Source organism: Dermochelys coriacea, chromosome 11 (assembly GCF_009764565.3).
Source record: "Dermochelys coriacea isolate rDerCor1 chromosome 11, rDerCor1.pri.v4, whole genome shotgun sequence".
NCBI classification, from domain to species: domain Eukaryota; kingdom Metazoa; phylum Chordata; order Testudines; family Dermochelyidae; genus Dermochelys; species Dermochelys coriacea.
In genome coordinates, this window is record NC_050078.2 from 19,077,338 (window position 1) to 19,094,794 (window position 17,457).

General features: G+C 36.7%; 1 protein-coding gene across 23 annotated transcripts in view; it reads left to right on the top strand.

Moving 5' to 3' along the window:
• Positions 1 to 17,457, top strand: part of R3HDM1 (R3H domain containing 1) — a 177,473-nt gene that overhangs the window by 91,921 nt on the left and 68,095 nt on the right. For 8 of the 23 annotated variants that reach the window (XM_043505053.1, XM_043505049.1, XM_038421241.2 and 5 more), the window contains 8 exons: positions 545 to 604; positions 686 to 826; positions 4,860 to 4,968; positions 5,079 to 5,174; positions 8,629 to 8,666; positions 8,748 to 8,798; positions 8,912 to 9,138; positions 15,870 to 16,009. In XM_043505053.1, coding sequence (XP_043360988.1) covers positions 545 to 604; positions 686 to 826; positions 4,860 to 4,968; positions 5,079 to 5,174; positions 8,629 to 8,666; positions 8,748 to 8,798; positions 8,912 to 9,138; positions 15,870 to 16,009 — 862 coding nt within the window. Of the gene's footprint in view, positions 1 to 34; positions 171 to 544; positions 605 to 685; positions 827 to 4,859; positions 4,969 to 5,078; positions 5,175 to 8,628; positions 8,667 to 8,747; positions 8,799 to 8,911; positions 9,139 to 11,810; positions 12,063 to 15,869; positions 16,010 to 17,457 lie in introns of those variants that run through there. The other 15 variants (XM_038421233.2, XM_038421240.2, XM_043505050.1 and 12 more) reach the window with 6 other exon arrangements.

The window sequence follows — 17,457 nt, forward strand, 5'->3', positions numbered from 1 at the left end:
GGTGAGGCAGACAGAGGGGACCAGCCCCCATTCCCACCCCCATCCCTGCCACCTGCTTGGCCTGCTCAGAGGCTGCAGAGACCCAGCAACTGCTGTTTTCCCCTCCTGGCCATGCCCAAGAAACCAGTGCGGACAGCCCCATGGCCAGCAATCCATCTCCTGCACAGGAGGTAACTGGCTTTTGCGCCATGCCCATTTGGGAGTCCTGCTTACCTATATCAGTCAGCAAGGACCCCAATGGTAGTGATTTGAAGCCATTTTATTTTTTTCACTTGAGCACATCATCTCAATGACTGTTCTTTCTGCTGACTCTCATGGGAAGAGAGAGATTGAGAGGTCTCTTTGTATTCTGGTTTCTTACAAGATAGAACAATTCTACTCTAAAAATCCACACACACTAGCAAATTAGATACCTTGTGGTCCTGCTGGTAAACTGCCATTGTTGCCGTTCATTAGGAGAACAGATGTTATCTATGCATGTTTAAAATTCATATATTTGCAATTCTGGAGTGTTTCCTATATGAGTGTTGTATTTTATTTTCAGGGACAGAATGATGCTGCTGAAATTAGAACAGGAAATTTTAGATTTCATTGGTGGTAACGAGTAAGTGCTGCAGTTTTAACAAAAAAAAATTATTCAAAAATATTTTTGTTGTTTTATAAAACGAGTACTTTTCTCTTCCAGAATTCCACGCAAAAAGTTTCCTCCCATGACCTCTTACCATAGAATGCTGTTGCACAGAGTAGCTGCTTACTTTGGATTGGAACATAATGTGGACCAGAGTGGGAAGTCAGTGATAGTAAACAAAACTAGCAATACAAGAATGTAAGTTGTCATAATTTTGAAATAATTCTTCAAATTTTGGTGCATGGATTTACTCTCAAGGCCAATTTAGACAATGATACCAAATCTGCTGCCTCAGGAGTCAATCAACACTTGGGGGCTCATTCGCTCAAGGATGGGTGCCAATGAGATTTTTATTGTTCATTCAATGCTATGTGATGTGGAATATGAATGTCCATGTAAAAGGTGTCACGTTAAGAGGATCTTGAGCTCTTGGTGAGATCAGAGTATGTAATGCAGCTCTGGATGGGTCACATCACAGGCTCTGTCTCTGTATATAAAAAAAAATTTCCATCAATTCTGTAATTCTATTGAGAAACACATCCCACTAGTTCTAGATACATTCCTTGTTGCTTCCCTGTGGGAATAAGTGGCGGCCCCTGAACTAGAATGATAGGACAGCTTGTGGCAAGTGAAGTGATAAGGGGTCTTACTGAATTTTGGTTTCTATCGTGGAGGCCCACTTGATGGGGGAGTGGGATTGGGATGGTCACCAGCATTGCTTGAACTGGCCTTGTTTACTTTATAACTTTTAAGGTAAAAATTGTATATATAACTTGTCAGTTTTCTCTCTCTAAATGTTTTTGAATTTGATTAACATTTTTAGTGTTTTGATTATGTTCAGAATTTAAGAAGCCAGGTTTAAAGAACAATTGGACAACTTTGAAAACAGCTTTCAGTAATAATATCTTAAATGTATATATTAACTTTCATCCCACTGTTAAATAATTAATAGATATAGTTGGGTGGAAGGTAGCAACCAAATTGACAACCACCGCTATATAACTGTGAGGGTTGGGACATTCTTGCCAAGGACACAGGGCAAACCCTTATTACATAAGGAGACATGAGTGTGACATTCCCCTGGTGTTATCTGGACCAGTGATCTGCTAGTTCACTCCAATCCTCAACTATGGGAGCCAGTCTTACCCTGCTCTGCTGTGAGAACCCCTACTACCGGGCTGTTTGTGCACAGCCTATACCATGTAAGCTGCTCCCAGTTATGTGAGTGAGCCCTTTTGGCCAGCCGCTGCTTGGATTGTGCAACTGAATTACACTAGCCAATGTCTCTGGTCCTAGACACAACCCTAGGAACCTCTGTCTTGCAGTGTCCAGTTATGCCTGCTGGACACTGCAAGCTTATATGAGTTTGTCAGTTTAAAAAAGAAATTGATATGTACCAGGCTTGTTATCCCAAGGGATGTCTCTTGACATGCTTCACACCAAATACACTGCTTCAGGTAGAATAAACAGACAAATTTTATTAACTATAAAAGATAGATTTTAAGTGATTATAAGTCAAAGCCCAACAAATCAGATTTGGTAAAATGAAATAAAAGCAAAACACATTCTAAGCTGATCTTAACATGTCCAGTGCCCTTACAAACTTAGATGCTTCTCACCATAGGCTGGCTGGTTGCCCTTCAGCCAGGCTCTCCCCTTTGATCAGTGCTGCAGTCACTGGTGGTAGTGTCTGTAGTTGGAGGTGGAAGAGAGAGGAAGAGCATGGCAAATGTGTCTCCCTTTTATCATGTTCGTTCTTCCTTCTTGGCATTGCCCCTGCCCCCCCCTTCAGGGTCAGGTGAGCATTACTCAATGTAGTCCCAAACTGACCAACAGAAGGGGGATGACTCACTTTAGAGTCCAACAGATCCTTTGTTGCTGCCTAGGCCGGTGTCCTTCGTTCCTGTGAGGCTGGGCTGGGTTTGTCCCATACATGCCCTGATGAGGTGTGAACTGCCCCTCTGTTCCTGGAGAGTTTTGCATGGGCTTGTTTTAAGCCGGGAGGACACATTTTCAGCCTCATAACTAAATACATGAAATTAAAACCTATAACATTACTATAACAATGCTCAGTGCATCAAGAGCCTTCCAAAGACACCCGACATGACAAACTTTGCATTGGATGCCACATGATTGTATTATAAGGATGAACATGGGGGAACAGGGTGTTCCCCCGAGATAGTGTCACAATGGGATCATGAGATCTTCAGTATCCACACGCAGTGTATGTTTCAAAAAACCTGTGTCTTCTACACATATGTGCGCGCATATGCGCACACAACCTATCTACGAAAATTGAAGTCTGATTTAACCCTGCTGATACGTTAAACTCTGTAGCTCTAGAAAAATTAGGCCCATTTGAAACCCAAGATTTATAACACAAAGCTATTCTCTCTGAACCATTCTGCTAATAGATTTTTTTTTTTTGTACTTTTTGGTTGTTTTTATTACTCAGTATATTTGCATGAAACAGGATCTTTGAGAGAGGCTGTTCTAGTGGTTTGGGCACAAATCTCGGAGTTGGGAAGGCCTGAGTTCTAATCCCAGTGCTAACATGGATTCAGTCTGATTTTTTGGGCCACAAAATAATTTAATCCGTTTACCTCAATTTTGTAATCTGTAAAATGGGACTAGTAACACTCTGATGGGCATTAGGTTGCACCAATAAATGTTTGTGGGATACTTTGAAGATGGAAGTATATGTAATTTTGAGGTACTAAATATTTTTACTATTTTCAATCCATTTGGTTTTGCTATAAATTCCCTAACTGAAGTTATACTTCCAGATTTCTCAAATCAGGCATTTCCATGCCCACAAAGTCTGATGTCTCAGACCGAGGATTATGATTATTTGAAGTGGGGAATAAATAGCAGTAGCAGAAAAACTCTTAATTGCAAACTGGAATGTTTCTTTTTTAAAAAACAAAAACACCACCCAACAATCTTGTGAATAGCCTCTGGAAGCCCTAATAAATGCAATTACTAATTAGCAGGCATTTCATCTAACCTATAGACATTAGGATGATTCTTTAAGGATTCTTATTTTAAATCACTTGGGATATAAAATAAGAATTTAGAAAGAAAATCTTGGAGATCTGCTCCATATTGAATAAAACAAAACTTACCTTTTCCTCATAGGCAGATTCCCCGCTCCAGCGTCGATCAGTGGTGTTACTGATATCAACAACCCAGTCCACACTGGGACGTCTCAGTGGAGTGGGAAGTTGGTGATTGCAGGGCAGTAAATTCAGGGACCTTTAAAAGAAAGAGGTAAGACAGTCTAAAGGTTCTCTGAAATGCCTGCTAATTATGTTTGGGCATCCAGCAACCATTTAGTTAGGTTTGGTTAAAAGTACTGCAGTTCACATTATAAAGAAAAAAAAAATCCTGCTTTTATACAAATGCTCTGAGTAATAACTAAAAAAAAACCCGAAATACAGACTATATATATATGTTATACCCTTCAATAGCCAAATTCCTTCCAGTTGTCTGAGAACTGATCATGCGACTCTAAATAATTTAGCATTGTTGTTAGTAATTTTTGGTACCTAACAGTAGTTTGGAGGGGGTCTCATGATCCATTCATAAGGCAGTTGGATTTAAAAACAAAAAACTGTCATGAACTCTAGCTTCCTGCATTCTTGCTAGACTTCTGCTTGCATGCATGACTACATTCTTTCTCCTCCTGTCTTTTTCTATTGTTTATTTTAACCGTTTAATTTGTTTTCCATCACTCCCGTCTCCTTGCGTTCTAATTTCCCTTGAAATAAGTTTTGTGGCTGTTTAAACAGCTTTAACAGTAGACACTTACCATTCAGTCTCATGCACGTCCCAAATTCCCTTGCATTGCTACAACTATAGATTATGAGAAACTTCTGAGTCCCCAGTGAAACCTGCTTGCTTGCTACTTTCATTGGGAATTGAAAACATACTTTGAAGAAAGAATAGGTCTGTTTTAGAAAAAGGTTTCGTATGCCCCATGACAGCAAGAGTTGACAGGTTACAGAAACATTTTATATTTTTGATATTTTTTCAGTTTGCAGGTCAACGGCTTATTATGAAACCCAACACGCCAGTCAAATTGTGATATTTTAATAGAATGTTTCTCAAACTAGTTCATTTGGTGTCGGTGTGTCTCTTGTATTTATATACAATATATGGATTTATATATTTATAAGATATTAATCATTTTGTCTGAAATGTAACTTTTTTTCCTAATCACTTTCCTTAGACCTGATCAAAAGTTTTGTGAGCATATAAAGGATGAGAAATGTGAAGATTTTCAGAAACGGTACATCCTTAAAAGAGAGAATTCTAGTTTAGACAAAGATGATAACCAGGTAAATGTATGGAATTTTATTTTTTTCATATTGATGCTTTGACTATAAATTCATGCTATTTTCTTGTAGAAATTGGTATTTAATCTAATCACTTATTTAATTTAATTTAGATGCGAATACGCTTAAAAGATGACAGAAGAAGCAAATCTATAGAAGAACGAGAAGAAGAATATCAGAGAGCTAGAGAACGAATATTTGCACAAGATGTAGGTATTAAATCAAAAGGAAATCTCACTGCATCTTTCTCTTGGGAAATTTTTTTCTGTCTGACAATGTCATACGTACATGTACCCATAGTTCATATTTAAAAGGATTTTTCTTCTTAATGATGTAGGTTTTCATCTATATACAGTTTAAAAAAAATTACTTAACAGTTCTGATGGTTTTGATGATCATTATGATAATGTCTGAGCAAGTAAAATATCCAACTCACTGTGCCAGAGCAGCATTAACTCTGCAGTGCTAACTGGAATTCAGCCTTGTTTGTAAGTAAAATAAGCATAAATAAACATACAGGAAGGACATCTATTTTAAAAGGTACCTTTTTACATAATTGCCTTTTTGCGTTCTCTGAACAAAAAATACTAAAAACAGATTCTCATTCTAAAATGAGGAGAATAATCTTTTGACTAGTTTTGCAGCACCTGTATATATATTGAAAAGCATTTTTCACTTTGTCCAACAGCAAAAGAGAACAAACTTTTGTTAACAAATTATTCGGACTTCTACAGTACTTAGCACAACATTTACTTTTTCTTATTTTAATTTTGTATTTTTTCCTAGACCTCTGTGTTATTCCTTTAGAAAGCAATTAACTCCTAAACTAAGAAACAATCGTTCAACCCAGAATGTTCAGAAGTAATGGTTCTTCAAGTGCTTGTCCAAATATATTACAGTTGATGTGCTTGTGCCATGCACTTAAGTTTGGATTCTTTTGGACAACAGTGTATTTGGGCTGTGTCTGCACCCTGAGTGTCCTCTTTTCTCTCACCTCAGAGGATAAAGGGCGGGGTCACTCCAACTGCCTCTCAGTTCCTTTTGACTGCCCAAGAAACTTTTGGCAGAGAGTGCATGAGCCTCTCAGTCACTGTGCAGTCCCTTTCTCTTGTTTGTATGTAAATAAGAATGTCTTAGATAGATAATTGTTAGGCTTAAATTTTTTTACATATTGTTTCCTTGCCTTTGGATTCATTTGAATAGTCATGAATATATTTAAGTATTGACAAAATAAATATATCAAATATCTTGAAAATGTGATATTTTCCACAATAGTCCATAATCATTCCACACTGTCATGTAAGTAGATAATGGTTGCTTAGTGCAGGTGAGTGAAAAGGTTGGGAGATCATAATTTGGCTTTCAGATCACTACATTCCTTTATGGTATCTGTCTGACTTTAGGGAGCTATATTGATCTAATATTATGCTTTTTACACTCACAGAGCTCAAAAATAGTTATTTGAACACTACAGGATAGGAGTATGGAGAGCAAAAAGGCTATACCTATTCGACTTAGGAAATTGATTGAGGGCAGAGAGAGATGGCTCAGATTTTTATACATTAATGTAAGGAGCCTGGCCAACAAAATGGAAGAACTAGGACTATTGGTGCAGGATGTGAAAACAGATTTTATAAGGATAACAGAAACATGGCAGAATAACAATCATTACTAAAATATAGGTGTTGAAGAATATGAGCTGTTCAGGACAGAGAAATAAAGATAAATGTGGTGGGGGTTGTACATCATTGATGTGGTAGATTGTAAAGAAATAAGAGAAGATAACATGGATAAAACAGAAATGGTTTGGGCCAAAATCATTTTGGGAAAGGATTGTGAAAAAGTGCCTACTGCAGTAGGGCTAAGGGTCTGTTATAGATCCCGCAGAGTAGGATTTGGATATGGTTAGAGTAGAAATCTATTTTTAATATAGAAAGATAACTACTTCCAGGAATTGTTGTTATGGGAGAGTTTAATTTCCCAGATTTAGATTGGAGAGAAATGCTACTAATAATGGTAGGGCCCAATTATTCCTAGATATAATAGCTGACCTATTTCTTCACCAAGTAACTAACAAGAGGTGGTGATGTTTTAGACTTGGTTTTGGTAAATAGTGAAGACATTATAGAAGAAGTGGTCATTAAAAAATAGCATTGGATCAAGTGATCAGAAGCTGAATAAGTTTAAATTAAATGGAAGGATAATGAAAAAACAAGTTGGTAAGGGAAGTTTTTGATTTTTAAAAGGGCAGATTTTGAGAAATGAAGGGAACTAGTTAGTTAAATCAGTTAGACTAAAGAGCTCAGAGATGTAAAAGTGGAGGAGATTTGGAATTTCTTGGTGTCAAAGATGTAAAAAATGTCTTGAATTTACATTCCAAAGAAGGGGAAAAAAACTGAAGGAAAGGGCTCCAGACATAACTGCATGAATAACCACCTCAAAAAGGATATTATAGTAGTAAGCAGAGAGCCTAAAATGAATTGAAGAAAGGACTGATCAACAAAGAAAGCTACATCTTGAAGGTCAGAAATTGTAGGAATTAAGTGTAAATTGCCAAAAGTCAAGATGAATTACACCTGCAAAGGAAATTAAAACAAATAGCAAAACATTTTTACCCATATAAATAAAAATAGAATGAGAAAATAAGTGGGACTGGTATGCAGTGAGGATGGGGTAGAGACCCAGGTATGAGCCACAAACTTAAATTAGCTGTTTTGCCTCAGTTTTCAATAAGGATAATAATGTAGAACATGGGGGAAAGGCAAGGTAGCCAATAGATGTTGCCACATCCAAAGTGGAAGCAAACCTCAAAGATCTTAATGCACTCAAGGCAGGGTATCTAGATAATCTCCATTATAGCATGCTGAAAACTGGCATATAAAATTACAGTAATAAACTATTAAATTGGGATGGAAACAAATAACGGAAGAATAGAAAACATAGTACCAATATTTAAGAAGGGAGATAGGAGGAAAGGAGTGATCCAGGCAACTACAGATCCATTTACAGACTACAGACCCCTCGAATAGTATTAAAGGCGTCAGAATAAATGTTGAAGGAAAAAAGGTTTAAAGACATGGAAGTAAATGGAAAATGGGGAAACAATGCAACATTAGTTTACCAAACGTGGATTGTGCCAAACTAATCCGATATCTTTCTTTGAGAAGATAACTAATTTGTTGGGTCCAGGGAAATGCAGTAGATCTAATCTCACTGAACTTCAGTGAAGCATTTGATATGGTATCACATGGAAAATTTGTTAGTTAATTCTGGAGAAGATGGGGATTAGTACAAGAATTGCAAAATGGGTAAGGACCTGGCTAAAGAGGTTACAATGGATTGTACTGAAAGGTGAACTCGTGGACTGAAGGGAGTTTACTGGTGGAGTTCCTCGAGAAACTGTCTTGGGACTGATCTTATTTAATATTTTGATTTATTTTCTTGGCTCAAAGTAAGAATGTACTAATGAAATCTTCTGATGATACAAAGTTGGGAGGCATCGTCAATACAAAAGAGGATCGGAATACTGTACGGGAAGGGCTGGATGACGTTGAGTATTGGAGTAAAAAAATAACACCATAGGGCCTCATCTTGATTAGAGTCTCTATGCATCATTAAGGAAAATAATTAAAATTAAATTGTATTTTATACTTTTTTTCCCAGGCCCTGTGTTCCCAAGAGAATTATCTTATTGACAGAAGGTAAGAGTATTCACAATTTAAATTAGTTCATATTTACATTTTCTTAATAAATACTAACTCCCTTGTTAAAAATGTCAACAGAATCCAAGAGGAGGAAACTAATAGTACACAGCAAAGGCGGCAGATATTTAGGTATTCAGTGCATTATTTTTAATCTCAAAGTATTCTTCATGCATTTCACCTTCATTTTTCTTTTTTATTTTGCAAACGATGCATGTATTAAAAGATTAGTTTATAAATTACAGAGTCAATAAGGAAGCTTCAGGGAGATCAGCCAACAGCCATCAAAGCAGTACTGAAAATGAGCTGCAGTACTCTGAACCCCGACCCTGGAGCAGCACGGACTCTGATAATTCCATCCGCAATTTGAAGCCAGTTGTAACGAAAGCCAGCAGCTTCAGTGGGATTTCAGTTCTGACAAGAGGAGATAGCTCTGGAAGCAGCAAAAGCACAGGCAAGCTGTCTAAGACAGGTATAATAAATCTGTACAAGTCAACAGTTTTATGTAGCAGCAAAGTACCAGTTTGCCTGATAGTTAATGCACACTGCATTTGTATTCATAAGCGTAGGGCCCAATCTTTTAACTCCTATGTGCGCAGAATGCATCTTGACTGCAATGGGTGTTGCATACTAAGATTGGCTACAGGATTAGGCCCATTGTGTGTTTTAACTTTCTATAAAAATAGAGTTCATATTGGAAATGAAATGATGTTGGAACTCTAGTTGTAAAGCGAGAAGCAAGTTATAGAAGGCCTTTGCTAGCTAGTGGAATTTATTATAGATCTGTGAAAGTATGTAGAAATACTTGTCAGAATAAAACAATTTACTACTTTATGGGGGAGAAAAAAACTGAGTTCATCTTTTCAGTCCAAGCTGCACGGCAAACTTGTAGAAAACTGTACGTTGATATCCCATTGATATCCCTTTAATTAGAACCAATTCAGTAATAAAACCTGTGGATTATTATTCATATTTGTTCCATTGTTTCTAAATGGCAATGTTAGAAATAAAGTTTACACTTAATTCAGAATAAACCTCAGTAACGTGAATTTTCATCATAGTAAACTATCTTACTTCAGAAGATTGATCTACATACTTGTTCTATGAGATTCTATGAGTCAGAGGTGTGCTAGCTCATAATTTATTCTGTATCTATAAACAGTGTAAAAAGAAAAGGAGTACTTGTGGCACCTTAGAGACTAACAAATTTATTAGAGCATAAGCTTTCGTGAGCTACAGCTCACTTCATCGGATGCATCCGATGAAGTGAGCTGTAGCTCACGAAAGCTTATGCTCTAATAGATTTGTTAGTCTCTAAGGTGCCACAAGTACTCCTTTTTTTTTTTTTTTGCGAATACAGACTAACACGGCTGCTACTCTGAAACCTATAAACAGTGTGTTGTCTGCTTCAGAAGACCTGGCTTCAGATCCTGTTGCAGTAGAAAGTGAAACGTATTTGGTAGCCTGTTTAGTGCATATTGGACATGTCACCCATATTCTAAAGTGATCAGCCAATATGATACAATTGGCATTCTCTGCACTGGGGAGTCTCAGGGCTTAAACTAAACAAGTGAGTGTAGCGGTTAAGATTATAGGTAGCGCTGTGTAGGAAAGTAAAAGGATGTGAGTGCTTGTCTGTATTATACTTTGCTTTAGTCAGTGCTATAAACCCTGTCTTCAGCAATGATCCATTAAATATTTGCCATTAAACACTAAACCCCCACTACCCCCCACCAAAATATAAAAGAGAAATTAAGTACATTAAAGCACATTTCAATAACATAGGAGATATTAACATCATAAGCAGAATTTCTGTATGAAATGAAGATCTGATAAAATGTTGTTTGTTGAGAAATGTTTATCTTTAGTACTTTGTATATATTTCAAAATCTATGGTATAAATTTTGGCTATTTAGTTTAGCAATGGAATAGCATTATTTGAGATGACTTTTGATAAGGTCAGTTATAGTTGTACCATAATCTATATCAGATACATTATAGAAAGGTTTTCTCTCATCAGATTAGAAGAAGAAAATACCTTGCTAAAAATGAAAACTTTTATTTTGATTTCTGAAAGATGGGACCCTAACTTGAAAAGGTCAATATTGGTGGTGGTGGTTTCACTGCATTCATAGGTTGTGGTGATTTAAAGTAAATAAATAAATATGGGCCTAAATGTATAAATTTTGATTGAAGTCAACATAGTTAACGATAAGTCTAATGTCTCTACATGATCTAGAAGCTGATGCAGATGTAAGAAAACTGAAATCAAGAAAAGGACTATGGGCAAGTGGAGATTGATCATAGCACTGGGATACAGTGATTGGGGATTGGGCAATTTACTTAATCTCTTTTGTACCTCAGTTATCTCATCTGTAAATGAAATTAATATTTACCTTTAACTGCTTTGAGATGTATGGGTAAAAAATGCAATACAAAGATAAAGTATAATAATTTATAATTTTCTGCAAAGGCAGTTCAAATAATCTTAAAATTAGTTTCGCTGATTTTTAAATGACACACAATTTTCATCTGAGCATTGTTTTGAATCTTGTTTTCTCCTCTAGGTTATTTAGTGGCTGCTGATTAAGATTTCTTATGCTTAAACATTTACATTAATTTTCTGCACCTGCATGTTATGCAACTATTATGGCAAAGGTCTAATAGAAAATATTATGAACTGTATATTCAAAGGGGACTTTAGAAAAAGACAAGCGTTGTTCAAAAATATCTGGAGACGTATTTTAGGGACTTTTCGGTGGCTGGGTTATTAGAAGATAGCTTTTAGTTGCATGCTTCGGCTGTCAAAGAACTCAGGGTCTGATTCTCCAGTCCCTTGCACCTTATGTAGTCATTGGCACCTATGCAAAGTGGGTATAATATGCTACCATTTTGATTTCATATTCATTTTGCTTTGTTGCAAAAGACTAAACAAAGAGCAAGGCAATGTAATATCAGTCCCAGAGTTTACAGAAAGACGCTTGTAATAGATGTGCTCTACTCAAGCTTTATTGAAAAATCCATAGTCTAATACTGTAGTTACATGCGGTTGTTTAAGGGTAAGCTTTTAAAAATTATATATTTTAAATGAGCATGATGTTTCTGACTCGAGGTAAAAACAATTTCTCATTACTCCTTTCCTAGGTTCAGAGTCTTCTAGTAGTGTAGGGTCATCCACGGGTTCTCTTTCTCACACCCAGCAGCCTCTTCCAGTCACAGCTCTAAGCCAGCCTTCTCATGGCACACCTGTCTATTCAACTGTCAGCACTAGTAAATCTCTTTCCTTTGATGGTGGCATAAGTGGGCAAGTGGCACCTACTAGCACTAGCTTCTTTTTGCTTCCCTTGGAAGCGGCAGGCATACCACCTGGCAGTATTCTGATCAACCCTCAAACAGGTTGGTATCCAGTTGTGGACATTTTTATTATGGTTTAGAACTTTGGAATAACGTGTAAATTGTTTAACTTGTGAGTGTATTGTATTGTAGTGTTGTCTTTTTCCTTCCCTCCTTCCCCCCACCCCCCAACTTTTTCAGTGTTGTGTGTTTTTAGTGTTTGCTCAGTGCACTTAATATAAATGTTCTGATAGGTAACTATTATCCTTATATCACAATAGTAGGGATGGGAGGAAACCTGGTATTACCAGACTGGATTAGCCTACAGGTTACAGTAAAGCTAAGTCTATGCTTGAGGAACTACCAAAAAAGTTCAGCTATACTGTATTATACATGTTTAATATATTGTTTGTATCACATCTTAATATTTGGGGAAGCTTTTTATATAATGGAAGATAGTATAAACAAAGGGTTCTTTTGATAATTTTTTAATTCTAGAAAATGAAATCCTTTGGGGATATCTTCCTTATCAAGCTACAGCCTTATTTTATTAATTGTAATACATGGCCAGTTACATTTTTAAAAAATTGTTTTTGTCTTATCAGAGTACTTTACTTTTCGTTTCCTTTAGGGGGAGGGAAATGGGAGTTAATTTATTTCAATGAAATAATGAAACTGTAGTTTTGTACTTAACTAAATAAATCCATTGTCTTTCAGCCCTGACTGTTTTTTTTCCTTAAAATAAATCATGTGCTAATATGGTAAGCCATATTAGAAAAAACATTTTTACATTCATGGTTCTGTTAGTACTTGTATCAGTTACTTAAATGTTTCTCCATATGTGCCTTATGGAAGGAATGGCTAAAGCCAGCCATGTTTTATAAACTGAGAAACCAGTACCCAGAAATAGCATGCTTTTCCCAGCCCCAGGTGCTTATTGTAAACTGAAGATGGTATATTTAGTATCTTAGGGCTGGGTGCTGTAGCAGCACTGTAGACTTCCCTAGTCTAGTCATAAAACAGTTGCATAGTTGATAAGTGGGTGTCCCATGTTCCTATTGACCATTCATCTATATTATGCCAAAGTCACTGTCATAGCAAGGTGAAGCACTCATACCAGAAAATTAAGAACTTTAGGCTCTGTCTGTACTGGAGTTGAAAGAGTCTTAGCCAGAGCCATAAGTAAACAGACTTCTTGCTAGCAAGGTAATAACAATTTCCCTGCCCAGGTTCTGACTAACAGCTACACTATAGTTCAAACTAAGGTGTAATAATCCCTTTGTTAGCCTACATTCCTAATATCTAATGTCTCAAATTTACCAGTCAGTTTAGCCCTCCCATGTTTACTGGGTTTAATGATTGTAGAAGTTTTCAGAGTCATCACTCAATTGGGCAAACATTGCACATTCAAAGGAACATCAACTTGAAAATTTATATTTGCATCGTTTTATTGTATTTACTGGTATAAATAATTTTAAGAGAAAAATACTTTCTCTTTTTTCAGTTTGTTTACTTAGTGTTTTTGACAGCATTTTGTGTGTGGTCAGTTTCACTTTTTGCTTTTGTATTGTTAGTCAGTTTTCCTGTGTTTCGTTTGTGGGTCTTCCACATAGCAACTGGAGACCAACAAATCTTTTTATTAATAAATAAATAAATAAATAAAATAAGCGGGGGTAGGGGAAGGATTGTAAAACCCCACTAGTTGGCAGAACGACTTGAGAGCAGGTACCTGAAACTACATTTAATTCATTTTATAAAACTGTCTTGATTTCAAATAGTGTGGCCCATTAATTACATATTTATACTTTTCTCAGTCATTAATTTTACTTTCATTATTGGAGGCCTATGTAATAAGTATACAGGAAAGGATCCTTCAGTAGGAATGGTTGAATGACATTAATACCCTTCCAGAATGGTATGAATATCAGCAATATTCTGTTCAGATGAGTTCCCAGATAACCAATATTCATGGGAAGTTAGGGAAGAAGTGATGGCTTTTCTAGCTCTGCCTTTTCATATGAGAGAGAGAGTTCAAAGAGCACAGGTCAAGTTCTTACTTTTCCTGACAATGATTTCTGCAGACTTAGCAGTGTGAGAGAGTCGATGTGCTTCATCTCTGTCTTCCTAGACAGTCAGAGAAGGCTCTTCCCCATCTCTCCCTCCTAGTCACAGTGGGGAGCAAGAGTGATCCTAGTCAGCCTCGAAAGTGGGGGAGGGAGAAGGAGTGGGTATGAAAATTCCTTGACTCCCTGAGGCTGTGAAGAATATCTCCATGGATCCCCAGTCCCTGAGGTTGAAGGATAAATGTGAAGCCAAATCAAATATAGTTGGAACTTATCAAATGAATGGGCCCAGTCTTAAGCTACATCCACTTGAAGCTGGGATGGTGATTCCCAGCTCCAGTAGACATACTCACGCTAGCTTTCATCAAGCTAGCATGCTGAAAATAGTGTGGCAGCAGTAGCACGGGCAGTGGTAGCACGGGGTAGGTGCCCTAAGTACAAACCCACCTGAATCCCGTGGGTATGTATTTGGGACAGCTAACCTGTGCTGCTGCCTGTGCTACCGCAACTATTTTTAACACGGTAGTTCACTGAGAGCTAGCATGAGTATGTCTACCCAAACTGGGAACCACACCCTCTGCTCCAAGTCTGGACATAGGCCCAATGTTCAGTCTAAGGCTTTCTCACATCCCTTGGTTATGCAAACCTCTGTAGCCTATTTGAGATGTGGTGTGTGGTCTCCTTAATCTACCTTCTGTCTTGTGCCCCTCACTGAAATATCCTCATGTGGAAACTAAATTTCTATCCTTGGAGGAATGTGACAGTCCACAGGTAAATCTGGAAAGATTTCATTAGCATATAAACACATGGGTGCCTCGACTATATGGAAATGAGAATTTCTTGTTACTACCAAACTAGCTAGGCTCAGGCTGATGTAGTGAAATGAGACAGGAAGTTGGCTCTCAGTCCCTCATCTTTAAATGGAAATTCTCAGGTTAATTTTTTTTTGTAAACATAATTGTTACTAATAAAACCCTAGATTATGATAAATTTTAAAATCTAGTTTTATTTTTTCCGCTTTTTGCTGTTCTATTTCCTTTTTTGCGTCTTTGCTAAGCTCAAACATTGAAATCAGTCATTTTCATTATTACTTATAGTCAGCTTTTAATCATTTTCATTTTTTGGTTCTCTTACATTAGCAGGCTGCCTCAATGTTGGATGCAAATATTTCATGGGAATATAGTATTAAATATCAGTTCAGCTGAAAGTTTTGAATAAATTCACTTTAGGGAGGATGGCTCTGTAAGAGGTTCTTAATAACAATAATGGTAATGTAATTATAACTACTGTTTTATGGAAAGAGAAATAATTTCTCTTTCTACATTACCGTACATCTTGGCTGGCATTTTAGCTGATAAGGGAGATGCTTTTAAATTGTTCTTAGGGATATGAGGAGAAGAAAACTGTTTTATGAATTTTCTTCTTCTACTTATACTTTTTTCAGTCCATATAATTGAAAAAGATCTGTCAAGACTGACACAAATATTGGTCATCCATTTTAGTCCATAAATTTGCCTTTGTTAAATGACTAGCTATTTTCTGGACATGATCACTATTTACCACAGAAATATATGGGCTTTTAATTATAAGTAATTTTGCAAAGGAGGCCTTTGATAATTGCCGTTCTAATTGTAATGGCAAGTATTTAGTACTACAACAAAAAATTAGTATAAAATACAGAAGTTCAGATCTCATGTTTTATTATCAGACTTTATTTTTGGCATGGTCGGATTTAAATATATATATATAGCAGTCTGTCAACCTAAATAACGTGTCTTTTATTTTATTTTTTTTCTCGATACTCTAGGTCAGCCATTCGTTAACCCAGATGGCACTCCTGTTGTGTATAATCCTCCTATGCTTCAGCAACCTGTTAGGACCCAAGTGCCTGGACCTCCACAGCAACCACCTCAGCAGCAACCAGCAGCTAATCACATCCTATCACAGGTGCACGTCAAATACACGATGCTCGACTGAGCCTTCTTACCATCCAATAATAAGAAAATAGTAGACTGATTTGTTGTGGAATTTTTTGAAAGAGAAGCATTAGCTAGCCACATACATGTAACTGGATATTCTTTTTAATCACCAGACCTACCAGTCTTCCAGACGATGTGACAGAGCAGTCACGTTTTCCTAAAACACACAAAAAACATAAAGATGAACTGTCAAGGTTCTGATATCAAGGATGTAGCAAGCATCACCACCTTACTAACACCACTGTTACTGCTTAGCAGAATGAAAGTAACTGAACCAGGGCTCAAATGGTAAATATTTAACAAGGGCCAAACTCTCTATCCTTTCTGCCCTCTCCCTATACTGTATATTAGACTAATTATTTAATTCTAACATGGAGAGCTACATTCCCTTTCTCTTCCAGTCCCTGTCCCAAATCTCTTAATTTAAGTCATGAAAGGACCTCATGACACTTTCAAAGGATTAATTTATACATTTCTTAGTGATGTATAATAACACTAAAGAATTGGATCTGTTTTAACCTATTCTTGTGTAGAGGAAGCTAACTTTAAGCCTGACCCAAACCCCCACAAAATAGTCCTACGTTTACAGCAGTGATTCCTAACATCTAAGTAAAGGCTCTTGCCTCAGCAGCTTTAGGTCGTGACGCACAACCTTGTTCAAACTCCATGAAAAATTATTCATGGGCCTTTTACCTTCACCGTCATCTTTGTCTATTTTCCTTGTGTTAAATCCTCTGTTCTGTGCGCTCAAGCTGCACCTATGCTAAAGCTTAAGCTCTGCAGCCTACAGAGTTAAGTCTCCTTGAAACTGGTCAGACCCGGCTGCACTGACTATTACTAGTATGTGATGTACAAGAGCAATACAGCATGCATGTATTTTCTTTCCTCTTCCCAAGAGCTGTCGTTGCCTTCTCCATAATTATCCCGGCCCCTACAGGCTTGCTGCTGTAACACAATAATCTTGCATTTATATATCATATTAGTCACATATGGCAAATGTTGATAGTGGTGGTAAATCTTTGGTATTTTTAGTGCCCCTACTATGCATATAAGATTTTTGGAGTGATAAATTCAGTTGTATTTCAAAATGCACCTTTTGCTCAATAATAAAATGGCATGTTTTGATTTATTTTTTTACTTGCTTAGTTCTGGATTTAAAAACTGAAATATATATTTAAACTGCATATATATACTTAAACAAAAATGGTTTACATGTAACTATTGAAAGTAGCAAAATTATCTGTTTAAATTATACTTAGTTTGCTGCTTTGTCGTATAGTTTATTACAGTATTTAATAATCAAAATGTCCCTCTTGATAGGACATAGATATATGTAAAAACACATTAGTTCTTACTATATGAAGTTTTTCAAATTTTCTGTTAAATTATATTGATAGATGCTATTGCAAATTACCT